The sequence below is a fragment of the Chiloscyllium punctatum genome, chromosome 19 (assembly GCF_047496795.1).
Source record: "Chiloscyllium punctatum isolate Juve2018m chromosome 19, sChiPun1.3, whole genome shotgun sequence".
Lineage (NCBI taxonomy): Eukaryota > Metazoa > Chordata > Chondrichthyes > Orectolobiformes > Hemiscylliidae > Chiloscyllium > Chiloscyllium punctatum.
This window is the reverse complement of record NC_092757.1, coordinates 89672229-89696177: the sequence shown is the minus strand read 5'-3', so window position 1 is coordinate 89696177 and position 23949 is coordinate 89672229. Positions and strand designations below refer to the sequence as shown.

Below are 23949 nucleotides of genomic sequence, written 5' to 3'. Positions count from 1 at the left end.
GGACAAATAGGCAGAAAACTAGCCACCAGGATGTGCGAACATCAACAAGCCACAAAAAGGCATGACCCATTATCACAAGTATCCTTACATACAGATGAAAAAGGACAACTTCAAGTGGGACAACACATTCATCTTAGGACAAGCCAAACAGAGACACGCATGAGAATTCCCAGAAGCATGGCATTCCAACCGGAACTCTATCAACACACAGAGTGACTTGGGCCCTATTTACACCCACAGAAAAAGAACAGGTGATTACATCACTACAGGAAATGATACCACCAATCCAAGGAAACCTAAACACAGAAATAGAAAGCAGGTCATAACACCAGTGCTTCACGGGAGGCTCACTGATGTTACCTAACATGGTGACAAAACGTTTGAAAACAAACCTTCCAGCTCAGCAAGCAAACTTACATCCAGAATTCATTCTAAGTCATCTTGACAATGATGTTATTGCAAGGATTCCACTCTGGATCATGTAATAATTCTAAAAATAACTCTACAAAAAAAAATGTATCCCTCTTCACCATTGATTTGGATAGTCTGTCTTTCTCGAATGATAGGATATATTTGGCTCACTAATGCCATCCCACGAGTAGATAATTAAGCCATACAAAACACCAAGCAGGTAGTGTAATGATCTCAGCTGAGGTGCATGCTGGACAAGTCAGATCCCAGGGTGAAACCTGACTGAATAGACCATTAAAGTCTGTTTATTTTTTCCTCACCACTGTGGAGGTCAGTCACTGAGCACATTCAGAAGGGACTATCAATGAAACTTTGACAAGAGCGTAAAGGTTTATTACACAAAATAACTTGCAACTACTTAGTAATGCTTTGAACTGTCTAGTTAGGAATAAAACCATGAACTATATTACATGATACAAAAAATGTGTGAATGAAACAGAAGGACTGCAGATTCTAGAAATCTAAAACCAAAAACAAATTGCTGGAGAAACTCAGCAGGTCTGGCAGCATCTGTGGAAAGCAGAGTTAACATTTCAGGTCCACTGACCCTTCTTCAGAACTGATGGTAGGTAGGAAAAGGTAGTATATATGGTGAAGACAGGGATGGTGAACGGAAATAGGTACTCAACAGGTGAATACGGGAGAGGGAGACAAACAGTTAGGCAGACAAAGATAATGGTCAGCCAAGAAAGCAGAATTGATAATATGGACCAGTAGGAGGTAAAAATGGTTAGGTTCTGCTGAAAGCAGCCCATGGACATGACAGGGCCTGGCATGTGGAGTTGAGTAATGGACATCAGTGTGAGGCCCTAAACTTACTGAGCTTTAATATTAAAATTTCTGAAGACTGGAAGCCACCACAGACACTCCATTTTCTGATGATGTGCAAGGATTCATTCAAATTCATGATTCTAAAAGATCAGGGCAGTATCTGGCCATGATTTCAACAGCACATTTGGTCTTGTTCATCATCTTCAGGGTGGATTCCTCCACCTACTTTTAGAATGTATTACCTCATTGCAGCAGTTATTTGACAATCTAACAAATGATACAAATCTAACAAATAACAATTTGAAAGCAAACTTCATACATTTTGGTGCAGAACCCTTTTACTCACCATACCACAGGTGGTCTGCTGTTTTGGGGCAAAATTCCTTCAGGTATTTTCTTTGCAATGTAGCCTGGAATGCCTGCTTAAATTGTGTGCTAACTTACAGTACAAAATAAAACATAAAATTCTGGGGATGAAAATTTGAGGACGACAACTAATGTTGTCATAGCATTTTGTAACTGTAAAAGGAAATTCAATTTGTATGCCAGATAAAGGCAAAAGGAAGACTTTTGGCACTGAGAAAAGAATATTGTCTTATTAGCTGTGATCTATGGTAGCTCTACATATTTAACAGAACTGCAGAAGAAGATACTCGCTCAAAATATAATATTGGTTGACAGTTTTTTTTAATATTGTTTTCTATACAACATACTATTGCTTGCCCAAATAAAGTGTATATTAATACATTTTCAAATCCAATAGCATAATTTTCCATCTGCGTTCAGAAGATGGAAAACATCCAATCACTTGCTGGAACCACTAAAACCAAATTACATATTGTTACAAACCTGCCCACAACTATTCCTCTCTATTCTATCAGACCAGATTAAAAAAAATCAGATTGACTAAGAGAAAAGTTTGCCAATCCTACTGTTAAGTTTGTTTTTAAAACATCTCAACACCAGAATGCATTGTCAGTACATCCAAAAACAGTAAAGTACAAATGCTATCATTTCTATGCATAATGCTTACACAAAATGGAAAATGTAACTTTAAAAAAAGACTTCAGAAAAAAGATGGTTTAAAGATTTTTTTAAAATTATGGAGAAAATGAGGTCTGCAGATGCTGGCGATCAGAGTCAAAATGTGTGTTGCTAGAAAAAAATGCAGTCAGGTCAGGCAGCATCAGAGGAGCAGGAGAATCGATGTTTCGAGCGTAAGCTCTTCACCAGGAATGTTCTGATGAAGAGCTTACACTCAAAATGTCGACTCTTCTGCTCCTCTGATGCTGCCTGACCAGCTGTGCTTTTCCAGCACCACACCTTTTGGTACTAACATATGTGCCAAAGGAAAATTACTTGAAGAATGCACGTGGGGTACTTCATCCTAAAACACTAGTTTTACGGGATGGTTGCAATTCACAAAAAACAAATCTACACTTGAAAGGAAAAGTAGTTTTCCCATTTCAGGGTTTGGTTTGTAAATATGAATCTTACCATGCTTATTCCTTCATTTGATCTTTAGCTTTCATAAACTGGTTAAAAGTGGACTGCCTGGAAAAAGCACTTTAGGTCTAATATCAGTTTCTCACTCACAAAGCTTTATTATTTATATTATTAATTTATTCATTTGTTTTCTAACAAAGCTTTTTTCCAAAAATATTCCACACCATTAAAATCATCCCTCTCCTATATCCAACAAATTCATGGAGATATAACAATGCCTAATTTTATTTTTGAAAAATCTTCTCTCGACTATTTTACTATAAACTTCCAAACACTTCTGTTTTTGAATAAACAGAAACAAATAGATCATGTTGCTGGATGAGTGGAACTATAGACTGTGAATCTCTTCCGTTAATGTGAAATGTTTCCACAATAGAAAATTAGTCAAAGTTCAGTTATATAGTCACAACCAAGTGTCTGCTTTCTGTGATCAGAACAATGCAGAGAGTTACTGCTGCACATCGAGCAACACAATGTACCACATCAAGGCCAAGATGTTGAGGGGTGGGACAAATAATCTAAAATCCTCCCACAGAAACAAACTTGCTTGCAAAATTCAATCATTTTCATTTTGTTGAAAAAAGGGAATATCAACTAAGTCAAAATCAACAACCAGGATTACAAGTATCATTAGCACAAGTTTTCGAATAACATGCTAACAGTGAGCTTCACATTTTTTGTTTAAATTAAGTATGTCACAAATTGCTCAAGGCATACTGGTCCAGAGAAGTTAGTGAATAATGCAAAAGATCATCAAACTAGTTAAAATAAAACAAGGAGTGACCATGGAAAACTTTGTTAATGATTAAATTAAATTACTACTGCGATCATGGTCTTGTGAAAAAAAATGTGACAATTCAAGGGAGAACTTAATGGGAAATCATTGAAGTGTTATTTGAAGCAGGAATCTTAACCCATACAAACTGAAATCCGTTGTTTCAAATATTTTTAAAAATCTTAAAGCAGCAAATTTAAATGCAACTACAAGTGCAGCTGCATTTAATCCTTGAACCTGTACCCTTACTCTCCCATCACTGCACCCATTCCCACCAACCACAAAGAAGTGCAGCCCTTAGCAGTTATGTGTTGCAAAAGAATTTTTGCTGGAGTTGGCAATGAAAGAGCAGAGAGTAAAGTCCTGCCTTCAAAATTAAAAGATCACCAGTTTTTAGCTCTAGGCAAAACTACTACAATGTTAAAATCCCAATTAGGCATTTGGAGGTAAAAACATGCTTGCTGCAGTCCCAGTTTAATCAATGGTCTTTTTCAAATCAGGTCAGTTCTGAGTTACTGGATTAAAATGCGATCATTCAATTTACGCTCAATGTGTAACTATAAGTGAGAAAGGAGCCGTAACTATATTTTCAAAAAAGCAGTGAGCAGAAGTGGTGACAATCCGCTTGCATTGCGGACAGTTTGAAATTAGATCTGTTAAATGCTGGAGAATCACAGGCAATTTGAATAGAAAGACATGATAGACCCCCTCGCCCCCCCACAATAATGTGTTATAGAGGAGGCCACTGGGAAATAAAATTAGCACTTTAAACCACAGCAATTCTTCCTCAAGGCCAATCGTACATTCATTTTTTCCTCAGGGAAGTCTGAGCAAGGGAAGCCATAGTAAAAATTCTGCTTTTCAAACACTTGGTAATAAAAGCAATTTGTCAATTACCATCATGAGGGAATTTGATGAATTGGCACTTCAGTGAATGCAATGTACTTCTCATTTGCATTGCAAACTGCTTCAGGAGGAAATGGTGGACTATAGAAACAAGATTGCTTGCTATACAACTAAGTGTAGAACAATATGACATATGCTTCATTGGCACATTCTGGAATATTACCAATAAGTCAACTACACTGAATTACGCATTGTACACTTAGGTCAACTAATTTTTGGGGTAGTATAGCAGTAATCAGTGAGCAAATATTTTTGATCCTTAATTGTCCACATTTATTGAATTTTTCTCTAGTCAATTTAATTCTTCTTTTTACCATATCCCTTGCTCACCTTACAATGTGAGTGCAAGGTGGTAATTTGCTTCTTGGTTTCAAACTAAATTTTTGTATTGGATGCAGCTGTACTGTCTGTTGCTGTGAATAAGTTTTTAACTTAAATGTTGAAGTAATACAAACGTTGTGAACTCAGATTCTAAATCAGACAAGAAATCAGTGGCTGGAAAGACCTTTATGCATGGGAAAGAAGAAATGAGCAAGCAAATATGCACTGTACAGCACCTTGCATGACCTCAGGAAAGGCTTGCCAATATGCATTTCTATAGCCCTGCTCTGTCAGGAAGACAAAAATAAATAGGCCTAAAAATTCTAAAAACTAAAAATTTGCATCAACTATCGGGGCAGCCCTGGCATTTGGCAGGAACAGTGAACACCACAGGAGGCACTGGAATATAGATTTGCACATGTTATTAGCTTGCTGTTCATTCACTTAGTACCCTTGTCACAGATTTACTTCTCAAAGGTAAGATGAATTTCATGATTATTTCTTCCACCACTGTGTTGGACAAATATTCAGCAATTTGACCATCTGGGTCACATGGTGTCATATGTAATGTCAAGTCAAGCTTGATTTAAAGATTAAGATTTGTAATTATTACATTTGAAATCACTTGTGTCAAAATGGGTGCAGACACTGATTTTGTGGCGCACACACATCCTACAGGGCCTAGTTTTTCTTTGCCTCAATTGTTAAGACAACCTCAGAACACAGGTTCAAAACCTCAGGACATCCCAAAGCACTTCAAAACAGTTAAGTACATTTGTACTGACTGGTGTAAAGAAAGACATGACAGCCAACTGGCACATAATAAGCTCCCACAAACAGCAAATTGAAAATGGCCAGACTCCTTTTACATTTTACATTTTTCTTACTCTATTAGTGTAAATAATAACACTATTACTTACACTAATAGTAATACTATTAATACTATTGTGCAATACATTTTGTGCAATTGTTGCAGAAAGACAAAAATGACATTGGAATTCAACATCCCTCAGAGCTACCGTGCAGTTGCAAAATAAAACAAAAACATTGCAGGAGAAATATTTACATTACACAGTCCATCTTTGCCCAGTGATTGTAGTGGCCTAGGCTTGAAGAATGGGCAAGACCTACGCCACTATTAACAACATCTAAGAGTACCTCACATCACATTACTGGTTTTTTTTAAAAAAGTCATAAAGGCAGTGGTGCTCCAATGAGCCCACTTTCTGCCTCACCTTAGCAATATGCCCTTCCCAAATTTTGGCACATGCTCCAGCCCCTCTGAACCATATTCCCAAGACCTTCAGGTGAAAGGAATAAAAGAATCTGTTGGCATAGTTCCCAAACGAACATAGTCTCACTCCTGCCTCAAATCTACCTGGACTCCCATGGCCAGTTCGAACTGGTGTTGATATTCACAAGTCTGTGTACTGACGACAGAGCAGAGAAGAACGTCAATGCCATCCATCCACAGGTAGGTTTATCTGCAGGCTTCCACTGTCTGGTACAGTCACACCTCTTAACTTGTAACCTTCCTGATGGACTGAGCAAAGGTTTCTATACAACACAAAAAAGGCAGGAAAGGGTAAGTGTAGGTTAGAGTGGTGCTGGAAAAGCACAGGTCAGGCAGCATCCGATGAGCGGAAAATCTACGTTTTGGGCAAAAGCCCTTCATCAGGAATATTTTGCCCAAAACATCGATTTTCCTGCTCCTCGGATGCTGCCTGGCCTGCTGTGCTTTTCCAGCACCACTCTAATCTAGAGTCTGGTTTCCAGCATCTGCAGTCCTTGTTTTTACCTAGGAAACGGTGGGTGGCCCTGCCTGACTCCAGATCAGGAAACTTTCTAATTCCCACCACTGACTGAGAATGTAATCTGATGTTAGTGTACAAAAGTCATATCCAACTGTGACTTCCCTTCCCAATTCTATTTTGGAGTATATGTCCCTCATGGAGGTGCACGATACCCTGTCAAAAGCCTTTTCCTGGCGAGTCCGGTATCTCACTTGTCCTGCAAGGTTTTAAGAGCTCTTCCTGCCTGTTAAAGCAGAGGTTTGGTCAGGGTGCATCAGCAATGCCAGAGCAGACTTGACCCTGTTAGCGGTGACTTGACAGGAGTTAGTAATCCACATTCAAAAGCAAGACTGTTCACCAGTTTCTAATTTCCTCCCTCTCCTCCTTCCATGATGATACCCTTCTTCATGGAATCACACGCTACCTGCCAGAGGCATACTGTTATACACCTCCAGCAGTCCCTGGCCAATCAAGTCTAACAGAGCTGAATACAACTTGGCTGGTAAGCCATCACTTGCAAGGATTTTATTCTTTTCAAAAAAGTGCCTTGGTCAGCCCTTCCAGAGATAATGATTGGTCCAGTCTCTCCAGCATGCTATCAAAAATCTCCTCGAGTGGGGACAGGAATGACTGGATATCATGCTGTTTGTGGTCTTCATACCATATGGTGCTGATCCTCAAAATGTTGACTAAGGCGACATCACCTGCAGAGTTACATTGTACTTTGCTCAAAAGCTGCATGAGTCCATGTAACACTCTTGTTAACTCATTTTTAAGATTAGAATCAGTCTAAACATTATGGCACAAACAACAGAACACAGGGACTAACACCTTCAACATCTTATCTGGGCTAACACCAATTGTTATAGTTAAGCTGAGAATGTAATTTTTTTTTAAAAAGTGTTGTGATTTACATATGAAAGAAGTGAAACTATCATGGTCATTCAAACAGATGAAAGACTTGACAAACAATCCAGGTATTTTTCAATGTATAATTTCAGTTACATCACACTACAAACTTTTGCTATAAATTCTGTGTCTTACAATTGTGTACTCCACAACCACCTAAAGGAGCAGCGCTCTGAAAGCTAGTGCTTCCAATTAAACCTGTTGGACTATAACCTTTGTTGTGATTTTTAACTTTGTACAGCCCAGTCCAATACCAGCATCTCCAAATCAAGGTGACATTATTGAGCTATCTTCTTCCTTCAGGCTGCTCATAGAGCTCTCTGCGCACCTTCTGGAAGATGATCTCATTCTGCTCTGCAGAATGGACCAGAAAATAATCTTGGACTCCAAGGCAAACAGCAAGGCTTTCTGGCTGTCTGTCCATCTCCTGGAGATCCTCCTTGACATCCACCCTCATTATCTGCAGCATAAGTTAGTTCTGCATGCTCTTCTGGAGTTTGGACAGTTTTGCTTGTAGGTCTCACCATCTGAACATCTTTAAGGATGAAGAACCTCTTGATGCTCCCCGGACTGTTTCTCACCAGTGTGCTGGAAACAACTCAACAATAGGTTTCACAATTTTCCAATCTGTGTAATCTAGAGTTCCTCAACGTATTCAAGAATCAACAGATTCACGTTCAATTTCCACATTTCCTGCCAATCTGCTGGTCATCCTGTAGGCAGCAGTCATTGATGGAACTGACAGAATGCTTGGGACACAACCAGGAAATCTATCCTTGATTAGATAGACCCGTCTGGCCGTGACCAGGGGTATCGATGCTGTGCTGTCTGCAGGGATGCTGAAGACATTGTGTAGCTTGACATCTTTAACCATTTCTATCAGGAATCAAAGCGTGACAGCCAATTTGCTGTCAGCCCTCCAGCCACATCAATTGTGCAGCTGAGTCACTGGACAAATTGAGGGGTGTCTCCCCTGCTCTTTAAAACTCATGCCATAGGTCTGTTGCATTCTCCTTAAAGTATTGAATTTAATTCCTAATCTGAAATACAGTATTGCTTTTTTGTTTCAGTGGGGGATGATGTTGGAGATGGAGATTGTGCAAGTGAGGCGAGTGCGTGTCCTCGTCAATAACAAACATTCAAAAATTTACATGTCATTAAGATTTACTCTTAGCTTTCCAATATAACAGTACTTCTACTAATAACTTTACAACAGGATCAACAAGCATTTCCTTATCACTTTCTTAAATCCTTCAGAGAATGTGGATACCACTGGTAAGGCCAGAATTTATTACCCATCCCTAATTGCCCAGAAGGCAGTTAAGAGTCAACCACACTGCTTTGGGTCTGCAGTCACATGTAAGCCAGATCAAGTAAGGGCAGCAGTTTCCTTTCCGAAAGGACATTAGTGAATCAGATGGGTTCTTCCCTGAAAACTGACAACAGTTTCACAGTCATCATTAGACTCTTAATTCTAGATATTTGATGAATTCAAATTCCACAAATTTCCATTCAAACCATATAGCCAGAGCATATGTTCAGTTTCTGGATTAGTCTCGTGATAATCATCATCGGGACTAGGCTAGCACCTCCCCAAATATAATAACCTCCTCTACCAAATCTGTCTCTGAAGATATTCCTCAGGAATTGCTCATATCTGGTTGATTAAACTCCGCAGTCCTGATAAATCCAGCTGTGAATGGTAGGATCAAGTAAACTCCTAACTGAAGGAAGCTTCACAAATATTCCAATACTGAATGATAACAGTCAATGCATCAGTGCAGAAGACAAGGCCGAGCCATTTGCATTTCTGCCTGAAGGTGGTTGCAAAGCGATGATTCATCTCAGCCCATTCTTAAGGTTCCCAGCATTACAGATTCACTCCACTTGACATCAAGAAATGGCTGAAAGTACTGGATAATGCAAAGGTTATTGGCCCCAAAAACATTGCAGTAATAATGCTGGAGATGTGAAGACACAACACTAGCACTAGAGAAAATAATCAGACTAAAGGCCAATAAATCGCACGGGCCTGTAAGTTCCACCTGAAGATTTTAAAGGAAGTAGTTACAGATAGTAGATGCTTTGGTAATAAGCTTCCAAGAATCTCTAGATTCTGGAAAAGTCCCAAAGGATTGGAAAACTACCGATGTAATATCTTTATTCAAGAAAAGAGCCAAAACTAGTAACAACAGATGACTGACCGGTCACTGGGAAAACATTTAGAGTTGATTATGAATGATGCAATAGTGCAAATGTAATCAAGCAGAGTCATCGTGGCTTCATGAGGAGCAAATCATGCCTGACAAATTTACTGGATTTTTTTGACGAAGTAACAAGCAGCATAAATAAAAAAGGAAAACAATGAACACAATATATTTGGATTTTTCTAATAGAGGCTCAATTAGGCATCGCACAAAATCTACTTCTAAGAGTCAGTGGCATTGGGCATGGAAACTTTTCATGGATAGAGGATTGACTAACATTTTTATCTCTGTACCCTGCAGGCTTCCTGCCTCTATTCCTGATGAAGGGCTTTTGCCCAAAACGTCGATCTTCCTGCTCCTTGGATGCTGCCTGACCCGCTGTGCTTTTCCAGCACCACTCTAATCCAGACTCGGGTTTCCAGCATCTGCAGTCCTCGTTTTTACCTAACTAATAGGAGAGAGAGTTGGGATAAAATGAGCACCCTCAGGATGGCAACCTTTATCTTGTGGAGTACCACAGGAATCAGTGCTAGTGCCAATTATTTACAGCAAATCCCTTGTATCTGCGAAATCACGAATCAAGAGTTTGCCTGCCCATACCAAAAAAAAACGAAAACAAAAATCCACAGGAAAAAGAATCACACATATTCAAAATATTTTAAAACAATTTTAACCTATTTTTAAACAAGCTCTGCATTTGAGAATGTCATCATTCATGGAGGTTCTCAGGAGCAGAACCCTCACTTTACAGAGGAATGACTAAAATTTATTTTAATGACGCAGATCACAGACATTATTGTACAATTGCCAAGTTTAAGAATGATATAAAATAGCTCGGAAATCAAGTATATACAGGTAGAAGATCCTTTATCCGAACATCCAAAAATCGACGAGCTCTGAAATCCGAAGGCTTTTTTGTAAAGATTTTTCCTCATTAACAAGGTTGTTTAGCATGCAAAAGTTAACCCACGTCGACACCCACTGTGTGTGTCACTCAGATGCAACGTGGGAGTGAGGGGAGTGAGGGGAGTGAGGGGAGTGAGGGGAGTGAGGGGAGTGAGGGGAGTGAGGGGAGTGAGGGGAGTGAGGGGAGTGAGGGGAGTGAGGGGAGTGAGGGGAGTGAGGGGAGTGAGGGGAGTGAGGGGAGTGAGGGTAAAGCACGGCCAAGCACGTTCTTAGTTAGAAGTCTGCCTCTCCGGTAAGATTTTTAACAATTTCACCGTTAAACTGTCACTATTTTGATATGCGAAAAATTCTGATTTCCGAAAAACAAACTAGTCCCAAGCATTTCGGATAAAGGATTTTCTACCTGTATTATAACAGGAAAAGATGGGAAGGCAACAAAGGACAATGACAGAGTCCACAGAGGCACGTAGTAGACAGACTAAGCAATGGGCAAAACCTTGGCAGCTGAAATGAGAAAGAAATGTGAGGTTATGCACTTTAACAAGAAGAGTAGCAGAGATGAATATTATTTAGATAGGAAAGTTGCAGCACAGGTGCATTATCACAAAAAATTGCACCAAGTTAAGAAGATAAAAGGGAAGACAAACTGACAAATCAGACATATTCCCCCTCCTCATTTGTCAGCATTCTGCAGAAACTGTTTCCTCCGGGATATTCTGGTCCACGCCTCCTCCTTTCCCAACACCCCCACACACTGCCAAGAGACCTTCGCATACAATCGCAGGTGTATTCATCTGCCCATTTACCTCCTCCAAACCAAAGCCCCAGACATAACTTCCAGGTGAATCACCAACTTACCTGTTATTTCATGCAATCAAGTCTACTGTATTCACCGTTCACAGTCTCGTCTCTGCTGCAACAGAGACACGAAATACAGACCAGGTAACCAATTTGCAGACTTGCGTTCTGTCCGTAACAATAACCCAAAGCTTCCAGTTACCTGCCACTTCAACACACCATGTTAAGACCATAAACATAGGAACAGAAATTAGGCCATTCAGCCCAGAGTCTGCTCTGCCATTCAACCATGGCTGATAAGTTTCTCAACCCCATTCTCCTGCTTTCTCCCCATAACCCTTGATAATCAAGAACCTATCTCAGTCTTAAATATACTCAATGACCTGGTCTCCACATAGAAGAATTCATTCTTTGGCTGAAGAAGTTTCTCCGTATCACCATTCTAAAAGGTCTTCCCTTTACTCTAAGGCTGTGTCCTCAGATCCAAGTCTCTCCTATCAATGGAAATATCTTCCCAATATCTATTCTGTCCAGGCCATTCAGAATTCTGTATGTTTCAATTAGATCCCACCAATGCCTTCTAAACTACATTGAGTATAGACCCAGAGTCCTCAAATGTTCAGCTTTTCATTCCTGGGACCATTCAGTGAATCTCCTCTGAACACACTTCAAGGCCAGTACATCCTTCCAGAGATATAGGGCCCAAAGCTGCACACAATATTCTAAATGTGATCTGACCAGAGCCTTATAAAGCCTCAGAAGTACATCCCTGCTTTTATATTCAAGTTCTCTCAAAGTAAATGCCATCATTGCATTTGCCTTCCTAAGTACTGGCTCAACTTTCAAGATTACCTTGAGACAATCCTGTACTAGTATTCCCAAGTCCCTTTGCACTTCAGACTTTGAATTCTCCATTTAGAAAATAGTCCATGCCTCTATCCTTCCTACTGACGTGCGTGGGCGGCACGGTGGCACAGTGGTGTGGGCGGCACGATGGCACAGTGGTAAGCACTGCTGCCTCACAGCGCCAGAGACCCGGGTTCAATTCCCACCTCAGGCGACTGACTGTGTGGAGTTTGCACGTTCTCCCCGTGTCTGCGTGGGTTTCCTCCGGGTGCTCCGGTTTCCTCCCACAGTCCAAAGATGTGCAGGTCAGGTGAATTGGCCATGCTAAATTGCCCGTAGTGTTAGGTAAGGGGTAGATGTAGATGTAGGGGTATGGGTGGGTTACGCTTCGGCGGGGCGGTGTGGACTTGTTGGGCCGAAGGGCCTGTTTCCGCACTGTAAGTAATCTAAAAAAAACCTCTCAATTTCCACGATGTACTCCACCTGCCACTTTTTTGCCAACTCTCCTAACCTGTGAAATGCTTCTGCAGGCTCCCCCACTTCCTCAATACTAGCTGCCCCTCTACCTATCCTTGCATCATCTTCAAACTTAGCCAAAATGCGCTCAGTTCATCAAGATCGTTAAATGTATACTGACCCTTGCGGAACACCACTTGTCACCGGTTTTATTCCACCTCAGCTTTTGGCCAGACAGCAAAGCTTCTATCCAAGCTAGCATCTTGCCTCTAACACCATAGGCTCTTATCTTACTCAGTAGCCTCCTGCACGGCAACTTGAAGTCCAGGTAGATAAAATCTATTGGTTCTCCTTGGTCTAATCTGCTTGTTACTTATTCAAAGAATTCTAGCAGATTTGTCAGGCATGCTGAAACTATGCTGACTCTGCCCTATTTTACCTATACACTTCCATGTATTCAGAAATCTCATCCTTCATGACTGATTCCAGGATCTTACCCATGAGGGGGGGCTAGGCTAATTGGCCTGTAATTTTGTCTTCTGCCTCACTCCCTTTTTAAACAGGGGTATTATGTTAGTGATTTTCCAGTCCTCTGGGCCCCTCCCTGATTCTAGTGATTTCCTGGAAGATCTCCTTTAGATCTCTGATGTAATCCATCTGGTCCAGGTAATTTATCCATCTTCAGGCCATTCAATTTTTCTAGCACCTTCTCCTTGTTGATTACCACCATACTCAGCTCTGCCCCCTCACTGTCTTGAATTTTTGGAGAAATTACTCATGCAGTACTCAAAGACTGATGTAGAGTTCTTCAGCCATTTCTTTGTTCCTGATTCTATCATCTTTTTTTCAAATTGCAGAGTAAATTCAATCATGTCATGATCATTGCTTTTTGAATACTTCCATGCCAACATTTCTGTCACAGGCCTGGTGCAGTGTTCCAGCAAGCCTCAGCATAAACTCAAATTTCAGCATCTCATTTCACCTGGGAACTCTGCAGCCTCTGGAACTCAAATAATTTTTTGCCAGATTCCGTCATTTTTTTTAAAAACCTATCCACCCCACACTGTCCAGTTATGATATGATCAGAAATCACACGGCAGCAGGCTATAATCCAACAGGTTTGTGCGAAATCACAAGTTTTTGGAGCGCTGCTTCTTCTTCAGGTGAAGTCCGAAGCTGAAGTCAGGTGTCCACCCCAGTCCAACACTGGCATCTTCACATCATGTTATGACATGCGTTGCTTTTCACACAGCTAACCAATTCTCAAACCTATCATAATAGAACATGGTTTACATTCAGCACAGATTATCCATTTTCTGCTACACTCAGCTCTCATTATCACTTATTCAGCTTCTCTTTTGTCCCAGCTTGCCATCCATAATCCCCCTGTTTATCTACCCCTTTCACATACCTCTCTCTCAGCTAAATCTCCATTTATCTACTCACCTCTCCTGCTGTGAATGGGTTTTGTCCCCTTATCTAAGCAAAGATATACTGGCACTTCAGGCAATTCATAAAAACATAAGAACTAGGAGCAGGAGTAGGCCATCTGGCCCTTCGAGCCTGCTCCACCATTCAGTAAGATCATGGCTGATCTTTTCATGGACTCAGAACCACTTCCCCACACTTTCACCATAACCCTGGCTTCCTTTATTGTTTAAAAAAAATCTACTTTAGCTTTAATAACGTTTACTGAAGTACTGTCAACTACTTCACTGTGCATTCAATTCCATAGATTTACAACCCTCTGGGTGAAGAAGTTCCTTATTAATTCAGTCCTAAATCTGATCCCTCTAATCTTGAGGCGATGTCCTCTTGTCCTAGTTTCACCTGCCAGTGGAAACATCCTCTTTACTTCTGTCTTATCTATTCCCTTCATAATTGTATGTTTCTATAAGATCCCCCCTCATTCTTCTGAATTCCAATGAATATAATCCCAGTCTACTTAGTCTCACCTCATTAGCCAAACCCCTCAACTCCGAAATCAACCTAGTGAACCTCCTCTACACTCCCTCCAGTACCACTACATCCTTTCTCAAGTAAGGAGACCAAAACTGCATGCAGTACTCCAGGAACGGCCTCACCAGCACCTTGTATAGCTACAACATAACCTCTCTGCTTTTAAACTCAATCCCTTTAGCAATGAAGGGCAAAATTCCATTTGCTTTCCTAATTACTTATTGTACCTGCAGACCAAACTTCTGTGATTCATGCACAAGGACACCCAGGTGCCTCTGCATAGCAGCATGCTGCAACTTTTTACCATTCAAGTAATAGTCCTTTTACTGTTATTCCTACCAAAATGAATGACTTCACATTCATTAACATTGTGTTCGATCTGCCAAATGTTTGCCCACTTACTAACATTCCTGTGCAAAGTTTCACAGTCCTCTAGACACTTTGCTCTGCCACTCATCTTAGTGTCATCTGCAAACTCTGACACCCTACACATGGACCCCAAATCCAAATCATCTATATAAATTCATAAAAGGTTCACTAGGCCAACTCCACATATGGAAATATTTTCTAATGAGGAGAGGGTGAGTAGGTTGGACCTACACTCATTGACATTTAGAAGAATAAAGTTTAAGCCATATTAAAACATAAGATTCTTAAGTTAAATGCAGAAAGATTGTTTCTCCTTGGGGGAAGGGTTAAGGACCAGAGGGCGTGATCTCAGAGTAAGACGTCACGCAACTAAGACATGAATTGTTTTTCCTATCAGAGGATAGCGAGTCTATAGAATTCTTTACTACGAGTTAGTAAAAGTTCTTCAAGGCTTATTGAGGTAAGTGGAGTAGAGGATTATCAGATTAGTCATGATCTCATCGAAAGGCAGAGTTGACTCAATGGGGCAAAATTTTCTACTTCTGCTGGAACATTTTACAGTCTTATATAAATCCTACAGCTACAAGGACAGGTCAGAAGGTAGGAGCTCTGTGGCAAGTGACTCACCATCTGCCTCCCAAATGTCTGTCTACGATAAGGCATTCAAAAATCTTAACACCATCCAGGATATGAGTGGTGCTGGAAAAGCAAAGCAGGTCAGGCAGCACCTGAGAAGCAGGAAAATCAACATTTTGGGCAAAAGCCCTTCATCAGGAATGGCCGGTTATTCCTGATGAAGGGCTTTTTTCCCCAAAATGCCAATTTTCCTGCTCCTTGGATGCTGGCTAACCTGCTGTGCTTTTCCAGCACCACTCTAATCTTGACTCTAATCTCCAGAACCCACTTCTGCCTACCACCCAGAATACAGCAGCTCATTTTACTGGTATCCTATCCACCTTCAATAATCATTCCCTTCACCATCAGTGCATATCAAGATGCACTTCAGCAACTCACCCAAGCTCTTTGACAGTAGTTGCAAACTGCTGATCTCTACAATCTCCAAAGGCTAAGGTCAGCAGATGCACAGAAATATCACCACCTGCAGCATCTCCCCAAAGCCACGTACCACCCTGACTTCTAACTATATCACCACTCATTCACCGTCACTGACTCAACATTGTGGGAACTCACTCTCTAACAAAGTGGGTTTTCCTGCACCCAAAGGACTGCAGTGGCTCAAGACTACAGATCACTACTACTTTCTCCTAGGCACTAAGGGATGGGCAATAAGTGCTTGTAACCTCATAGATAGGTCCTTTAAGCTGTTAATAGAAAAGCCTATGTCTTCTCCTAACTTTAATTTTTCTGTCTTCATATTAAAGTACAAGGAAACATGGCTTGTGCAATTTTTGCTTTTAAAACAATCCAGCTGGAACAGCAATTTCCTCCCCCATTACAGTTGGCTAGTCTTGCAAAACAAGCACAGCAAACAACAACTTAAATTATGCACAAAAACTTGCATTTGTATAGGAGCTTTAACGTAGTAAAAACATCTCAAGCACTTAAATTCCCAGTAAACAAGACATATGAGGCGCAGCTTTCTCATCGAGGTTTGAGGGACTACACCTGACTGTGCGGAAAAGCACAGCAGGTCAGGCAGCATCCAAGGAGAAGAGTCAACATTTCAGGTAAAAGCCCTTCGTGAGGAAAGAGGAAGATGAGGTGTTCTTACTCCAAGAATCATGTGGTTAGGATGGCAATGGAGGAGGCCCAGACCTGCATGTCCTTTGCGGAGTGGGAGGGGGAGTTGAAGAGTTCGGCCACGGAGCAGTGGGGTTGGTTGGTGCAGATGTCTCGAAGATGTTCCTTGAAGCGCTCTGCGAGTAGGCGTTCGGTCTCCCCAATGTAAAGGACACCGCATAAGGAGCCATGGATTCAGTAAATGAGATGTGTGGACGTTCAGGTGAAACTCTGATGGATGTAAAAGGCTCCTTTGGGCCCTGGGACGGAGGTGAGAAGAGAGGTGCGGGTGCGGGTGCAGGTTTTGCAGTTCCTGCGGTGGCATTGGGGGGGGGGTTGTGTGGACCTGCCAAGGGACTCACAGAGGGAACGGTCTTTACGGAAAGCGGATGGGGTGTGGAGGAGGGAAATATATCTCTAGTGGTGGGGTCAGTTTGTAGGTCGCGGAAATGGCAGAGGATGATGCGATTTGTATGGAGGTTGGTGGGGTGGAAGGTGAGAACCGGGGGTTTTTGCCCTTGTTGCAGTTGGAGGGGTGGGTTTCGAGGGCGGAAGTGCGGGAAGTGGATGAGATGTGCTCGAGGGCATCAACCACGTGGGAGGGGAATTTGCAGTCTTTATTGGAGGTGGCCATCTGGTGTGTTCTGTGGTGGAACTAGTCCTCCTGGGAGCCGACCACCCCTCCACCCCCATCCAAGGCCCAAAGCAGCCTTGCACATCCATCACAATTTCACCTGAACTTCCACACGTTATTACTGTATCCATTGCTCCCAATGCGTCTCCTTTACATCGGGGAGACAGGACACCGACTCGCAGAGCATTTCAGGGAATATCTCCGGAACACCTGCACTAACCAATCCCATCGCCCCGTGGCCGAACACTTCAAACTCCCCCTCCCACTCTGCCAAGGACATGCAGGTCCTGGGCTGCCTACATTATCACTCCCTAATCACCCAACACCTGGGGAAAGAATGCCTCATCTTCCGCCTAGGGACCCTCCAACCTCATGGCATCAATGCAGATGTCACCAGTTTCCTTATTGCCCCTCCCCCTACCTTATCCCAGATCCAACCTTCCAACTCGGCACTACCCTCATGACCTGTCCTCACTTTCATCTAATCTTAGGGCTTCACCATTCACAAGTTGTTGCATTTCCTCTGTCCTGTGCTAATTACTAAACAACTTTATGCTTTGAAGATGTCTCCTCTTGCATTCAAGCTTTCTAACTGTAGTAAGTGATTTTCTTTCCTAAAGTTAGTAGCATTCAGTGTACTGACATAGAAAAATGAATCAAACATTTACATGAGGCACCAGAATGATATGGCCAAATGGACTGTTTGGATGATGAGTCATGTAGAACAGAGAGCAATAAGTTTTGATACCTCATCTTAATTAATGTCAGCTGGGGTTTGCCCAGTCTTTGAAGCATTTTGGTGATGGAAAATAATAAACTAAGATTTATCCTAATTTCTATCCACTAAGCTTCAGTTTCCTCAAACCAACACTGCTCTACTTTCTGTACTGGGTCTTCATGCTTTAATTTCTCCTTGTAAGCTAGGAGAAGGAGTAGAGTGCTGTGGTCTGATTTTTCAAAATGAAGGATGGAGTGGTCGGCATTTTTTATGGTTGTGTGGCAATGGTCAAGGATGTTCAGAGCTCTGATGGAACAGGTCATGTGTTGGTGGAATTTTGGTTCCACATTCTTGAGATTGTAGCTGGTCACTTCAATCAAGTCAATGAACAAGGCTTTGGTGTATTCTGCCTCAAAATTGTTTATAGCACTGTATACTTTGTTAAGTGTACTATTCATTTGTGCATGGGGTGGTATTAGATCACTGTCAGGACAGCGAAGCTGAACTTGTGGGCAAATAGTATGGACAGCATTTCACTGTTAAATATTCTAGGTCCACAGAGCAGTGACTTGCCATGGTCACCATGGTAAAAACAATGACTGCAGATGCTGGAAACCAGATTCTGGATTAGTGGTGCTGGAAGAGCACAGCAGTTCAGGCAGCATCCAAGTAGCTTCAAAATCGACATTTCGGGCAAAAGCCCTTCATCAGGAATAAAAGATGCGCACCAGAAAGTGTAAATTAGGAGGCAAATCCCACAGCTCCTTGCTATGTCAGAGGATACTCCTACTCCTCGGATGCTGCCTGACCTGCTGTGCTTTTCTAGCACCACTCTAATCTAGACTCAGATTTTCAGCATCAGCAGTCCTCACTTTTGCCATGTCCGAGGATGCTGAGAAGTCCATTCGGTGAATGGAGGAGCCCTCAGGTCATAAGGCGCGCAGTCAGGTGGAGAGGGAAACACAAACTTGACCTCATACTTCCCAACCTACTGGCTATTGATGCATTTGTCCATGACACTATCAGTAAGAATGACCATTGTACAGTCCTTGTGGAGACAAATTCCTGCCTTCACATTGAGAATGATCTCCATCATATTGCGTGCCACTATCACCGTGCCAAATGGGACAGACTTCAAAACAACAAGACTGGGCATCCATGAAACACTGTGGGCCATGAACAGCAGCAGAACTGTACTCCAGCTAAATCTGTAACCTCATTTCCCATACTCATTACCATTAAGCAAAGGGATCAACCCTGGTTCAATGGACAGTGCAGGAGGTCAGGGCAGGAACAGCACCAGGCATATATGAAGGGATGTTGTCAACCTGGTGAAGCCAAACTTGCATGCAAAACACCATTAGGAGCAAGTGATAAGACATAGCTAAGCGATGCCATAATCAGAGGATCAGATCTATGCTCTGCAGTCCTGCCACATCCAGTCATGAATGGTGGTAGACAATTTAACTCACTGGAGAAGATGGCTTCACAAGTATTCCCATCCTCAATGATGGAAGAACCCAGCACATCACTACAAAAGATAAGGCTGAAACTTTCGCAATCTTCAGCCAGAAGTGCCAAGTGGATGATCCATCTCAGCCTCCTCCAGTGGTCTGCTGCATTACAGATCCCAGTCTTCAGCCATTTCAATTCATTCCACTTGACATCAAGAAATGGATGGATACACTGGATACTGAAAAGGCTATGGGCCCTGACAACATTCCGGCAATAGTACTGAAGATGTGTGCTCCAGAACTGGTCAGTGCCCTAGCCAAGCTGTTCCAGCATAGTTACAACATTGACATCTATCCAACAATGTGGAAAATTACCCAGGTATGTCTTATACAAAAAAAAGCAGGACAAATCCAACCCAGCCAATTACCGCCCCATAAATCTACTCTCAATTATGAGTAAAGTGATGGAAGGGAACATCACTAGTGCTATCAAACACACCTGCTCAGCAATGCTGGTTTTTGGTTCTGACAGGACCACTCAGCTCCGAACCTCATTACAATCTTGATTCAAACATGCATAAAAGAACTAAATTCCAGAGGTTAGGTGAGAGAGTGACAGACTTTGACATCAAACCTGCAATCAACCAAACGTAGCATCAAGCCTTCCCCCCCCCCCCGACATATAGGAAGGTGGTCATGTTTGTTGGAGGTCAGGCCAGAACATCTGTGCAGGAGTTCCTCAGGGTAGTGTCCTATCTTTGGCTTCTTCAATGATGTTGAGAAGTGCGGATGCTCGCCAATGACGATATAATGTTCAGCACCATTCGTGACTCAGATACTGAAGAAGTCCATGTTTAAATCCAACAAGATCTGGACAATATCCAGGCTTGGGTTGAAAAGTAACATTTGTGCCATATAAATGGCATGCTATGATCATCACCTATAAGAAACAATTTAACCACCACCCCTTGACATTCAGTGGTGTATCATCATTGAATCCCCTGCCATCAACCTCATGGTTATCATTAACCAGAAACTCAAATGGACTCAGCACATAAGAAATGACTACAAGAGCAGGTCAGATATTAGGAATACCACAGCAAGAAACTCACTTCGTGACACCCCAGAGCCTGTCCACCATCTACAAGGCACAAGTCATGTGTGTGATGGAATACTCCCCACTTGCTCCAACAACATTCAAGAAGTTTGACACCATCCAGGACAAAGCAACCCACTTGACCAGTGCCATTCCAAAAGCATCCACTTCCTCCACCACTCAGGTTTAGTGGAAGCAGTGTGTACTATCTACAAGATGCACAATAGAAATTTGCCAAAGATCCTTAAACAGCACTTTCAAACCCACAATCACTTCTACCTAGAAGGACAAGTGCAACAGTTACATGGGGACACCAAGGTCCAATTCAAGTCACTTATCCTAATTTGGAAATAAACTGCCGCTCCTTCACTGTCACTGGGTCAAAATCCTGGAATTCCCTCCCTAACGGCATTGTGGGTCAACTCACAGCAGGTGGGCTGCAGCAATTTAAGATGGTGGTGAGCTGCCTTCTTCTCATGGGCAACTAGAGACAGATAAATGCCGGCCAGCCAGCGACACCCACATCCCACAAAAACTCCTTTTGTTTCAGCCAAAATTAGTTTAATCATAACTCTGAATTGTTTGATCTTTTTGAATAATTGCATTATTGGCAAAATTCCATTTTTCTATGTTATTTCCAACATTTCTTGTGAAATGTTACAATGCAGACATAATGAAAACTGAAATTTTACAAGTTGAAACCAAGGCAAGATTATCTAAATTTCAACCGATCTGGATGACATTCTTTCAAGTAGATTTGACTGAACAAGAACAGATGCCATAAAACCACAGACAAAAATTTGGGATCAATGACAACTCCAAATGAGCACACACAAACACATATGACCACGTACACCACAACAGCAAGCACTATATCCATTCCACCCTGGTGTAAAGACACATTTAAGTAACGAAGAGTTATTCCTATTCTGTTGGAATTTTCTATAAATCAATTATATTTTAAGAATCTTCAGTCACAATCCTAAAGGAAGTCCAGAGTGACCACACTCTCTAGTTTAGTCACAGTCTGTTGGTTAACACTGAACTAGGAACCATTTGAAAACAATCATTTTATGTTTGTCTCAAAAAGGAGAAGGAATCAGAAAACAGCATTTGACCAATGAGTCTACTACTTTAGAGACCATGAACTTTCAAGAGGGTGTAACCCACCCAAAGCACAAGGAAAAGTAAATGCAATTCATTTGTCATTCCAGCAGGCAATCAGCCTATTCATTCCCATCAATTCTCAAGTGCTGTCAAAAGCTTTGAAATTTCAGTTCACAAAACAATGTTTCCAAAACAAAGTCTCTTTCAGCCAGCAGTCGACATATACTGTGAATCACCATAACCATTGACAGCACCAGTCTTAACGCTAGTCTTAACGCTACAAAAAAGTTCTCATCTCAGCAGTGTCCTCTCAAGAGTTGCAACTATTGAAGATGCCCTTGCACACATCCAGGAAACACGTTCTATCTAGTCTGGAAGCAGCATGGCATTAAGCATTCTTGCTACCCTGCCATATTACACAGAATCCTGGATATGCTACAGATCAAAAGTTTGGAATGTTTCCAAAAACATCAAAAAGTCCAGATTAAAAATTCACTGGCAGGACAAAATCACAAATAAAGTCGTCCTCAATCATGCTTGGCTCAGCAGATTGGAAATCACCCTCCAGAAAACAGAACTTAGAAGGCAAATCATATTTCCTATATGGCTGATTACAGAATCCCCAAGCAGAATTGGCTCAGGGCAAACATCAAGGTTAGTTTAGAGTCATGCAACATCTCCCATTGCACACCACCACCACAGAAGACAAGCAGCATATTTCAAGTACCATCTACATCAAACTAGCTACACCCAATATGTCCAAAGAAAAGACAGAGGTGGTGCAGCTGCAGCAACTGCCCAGTTGTAAACATGCCAGTTGTAAACACGCTGATGCCAGACCAGCTGCCACATGGACCAAAAGATGAAGAAACTATTTCTAGCTTTAACTCTGTTGATCAAGTCCAGCACAATCCATATCAGATTTTCTATTGACAGCATTCTAAAGATGTGGGTTTTTTTTCCTTCTTGGCTCAAGCTTTCAAATTCCTGACTGAATGAGTGGTAGATGACGACCAACTTTTGAGGAAATCATCCACATCACCAAGAGAGGGAAACAGCAGTCCATTACAATTCAAGAGGCCCACAATGTTTAGAATGCTTTTGAATTCAAGGAATGAAAAATATGTGCACTAACAGGCAAATAAGAAATAACTCATCCAGGACTAAAGGTTAGATTTAACCTGATACTGTGAAGACTACAGAAATCAGCCATGTCCAGATTCAAACAAACAATCTGGAAAAGCATAAAGAAATATTAGAAATTTCAGCACAAAGCTAAGTATATAGATGCAAAATATCAAACTCAAAGACTTCAGGGATTTGCATAAAAACATAAAGTAGTCCTGCAGGAATCACCATTCTTACCTTTTGTTCACCGGTTTCTCGTCTTTTTCATATGGTTTCACAAACCACTTTCCAATTCGCACAAAGTTCCTGTTCAACAAGCACCTTTAAAGAAAGAAAGGGAACACAAAGTTGTGCATCAAAAAACATCTGAACTATAACACTGGGAAATTTCTTCAAGATACCATATGTGTGAAAACAATTTTTTCTACAAAGGAATAACACAAGAAATTCAATAATGTCAGGTGAACTCCTGCTCAACCTGTCAAGCTTATTACATAGACATTATTTAACAACTAACCATTCCCTTTAGAAAGGGAGACCCAAAACACATTTAATTCAAGTTCTCATTTACTTTCATGTGGCAAATTCCTTAGAATGGTTCAAATGTTTCATGGAGAGAACGAAACGCAAACGTCAAGGAAGTGTTGCAAAACGAAAATGAATGAATGATTGTAAAAATGTTATTTAATATTCTGCTTCAAATTAAGACAACTTAGCATGCTACTTAATTGATTTAAATGCATAAAATAGACTGAAAAGCTTTCACGAATATATGCAATCACTTTTACTTGTTTTAGTTTGTCAGCTTCTCAAAAACTTCACATTATATCTTAAAGACATACTACAAAAGTTCACCAATATATTATAAAATGTTCAACAGGTGGTGTAGACTGACAGCTGCAAATTAGGGTGGCCAGAGGATGATCTTGCTCACTTGTTTTAATGATTTTCTCAAACTGTCTAGATTTGTGTTAGTTTGAAAAATAAAAATCAACCAGGCTACGGAGGCAAGATCTTAAATAATTTCAGTTTAAGATAGCATATGCTGAGATTGGATAGGGAGTAGGAATCCTAGGTAC

At 41.3% G+C, this 23949-nt stretch overlaps 1 protein-coding gene across 2 annotated transcripts in view; it reads right to left on the bottom strand.

Annotated features, from left to right (window-relative positions):
• The window catches only part of med13a (mediator complex subunit 13a), a 220407-nt gene that overhangs the window by 124167 nt on the left and 72291 nt on the right, over nucleotides 1-23949 (bottom strand). For both annotated transcript variants that reach the window (XM_072590029.1, XM_072590030.1), the window contains exon 4: nucleotides 23108-23191. In XM_072590029.1, coding sequence (XP_072446130.1) covers nucleotides 23108-23191 — 84 coding nt within the window. The remainder of the gene's footprint in view (nucleotides 1-23107; nucleotides 23192-23949) is intronic.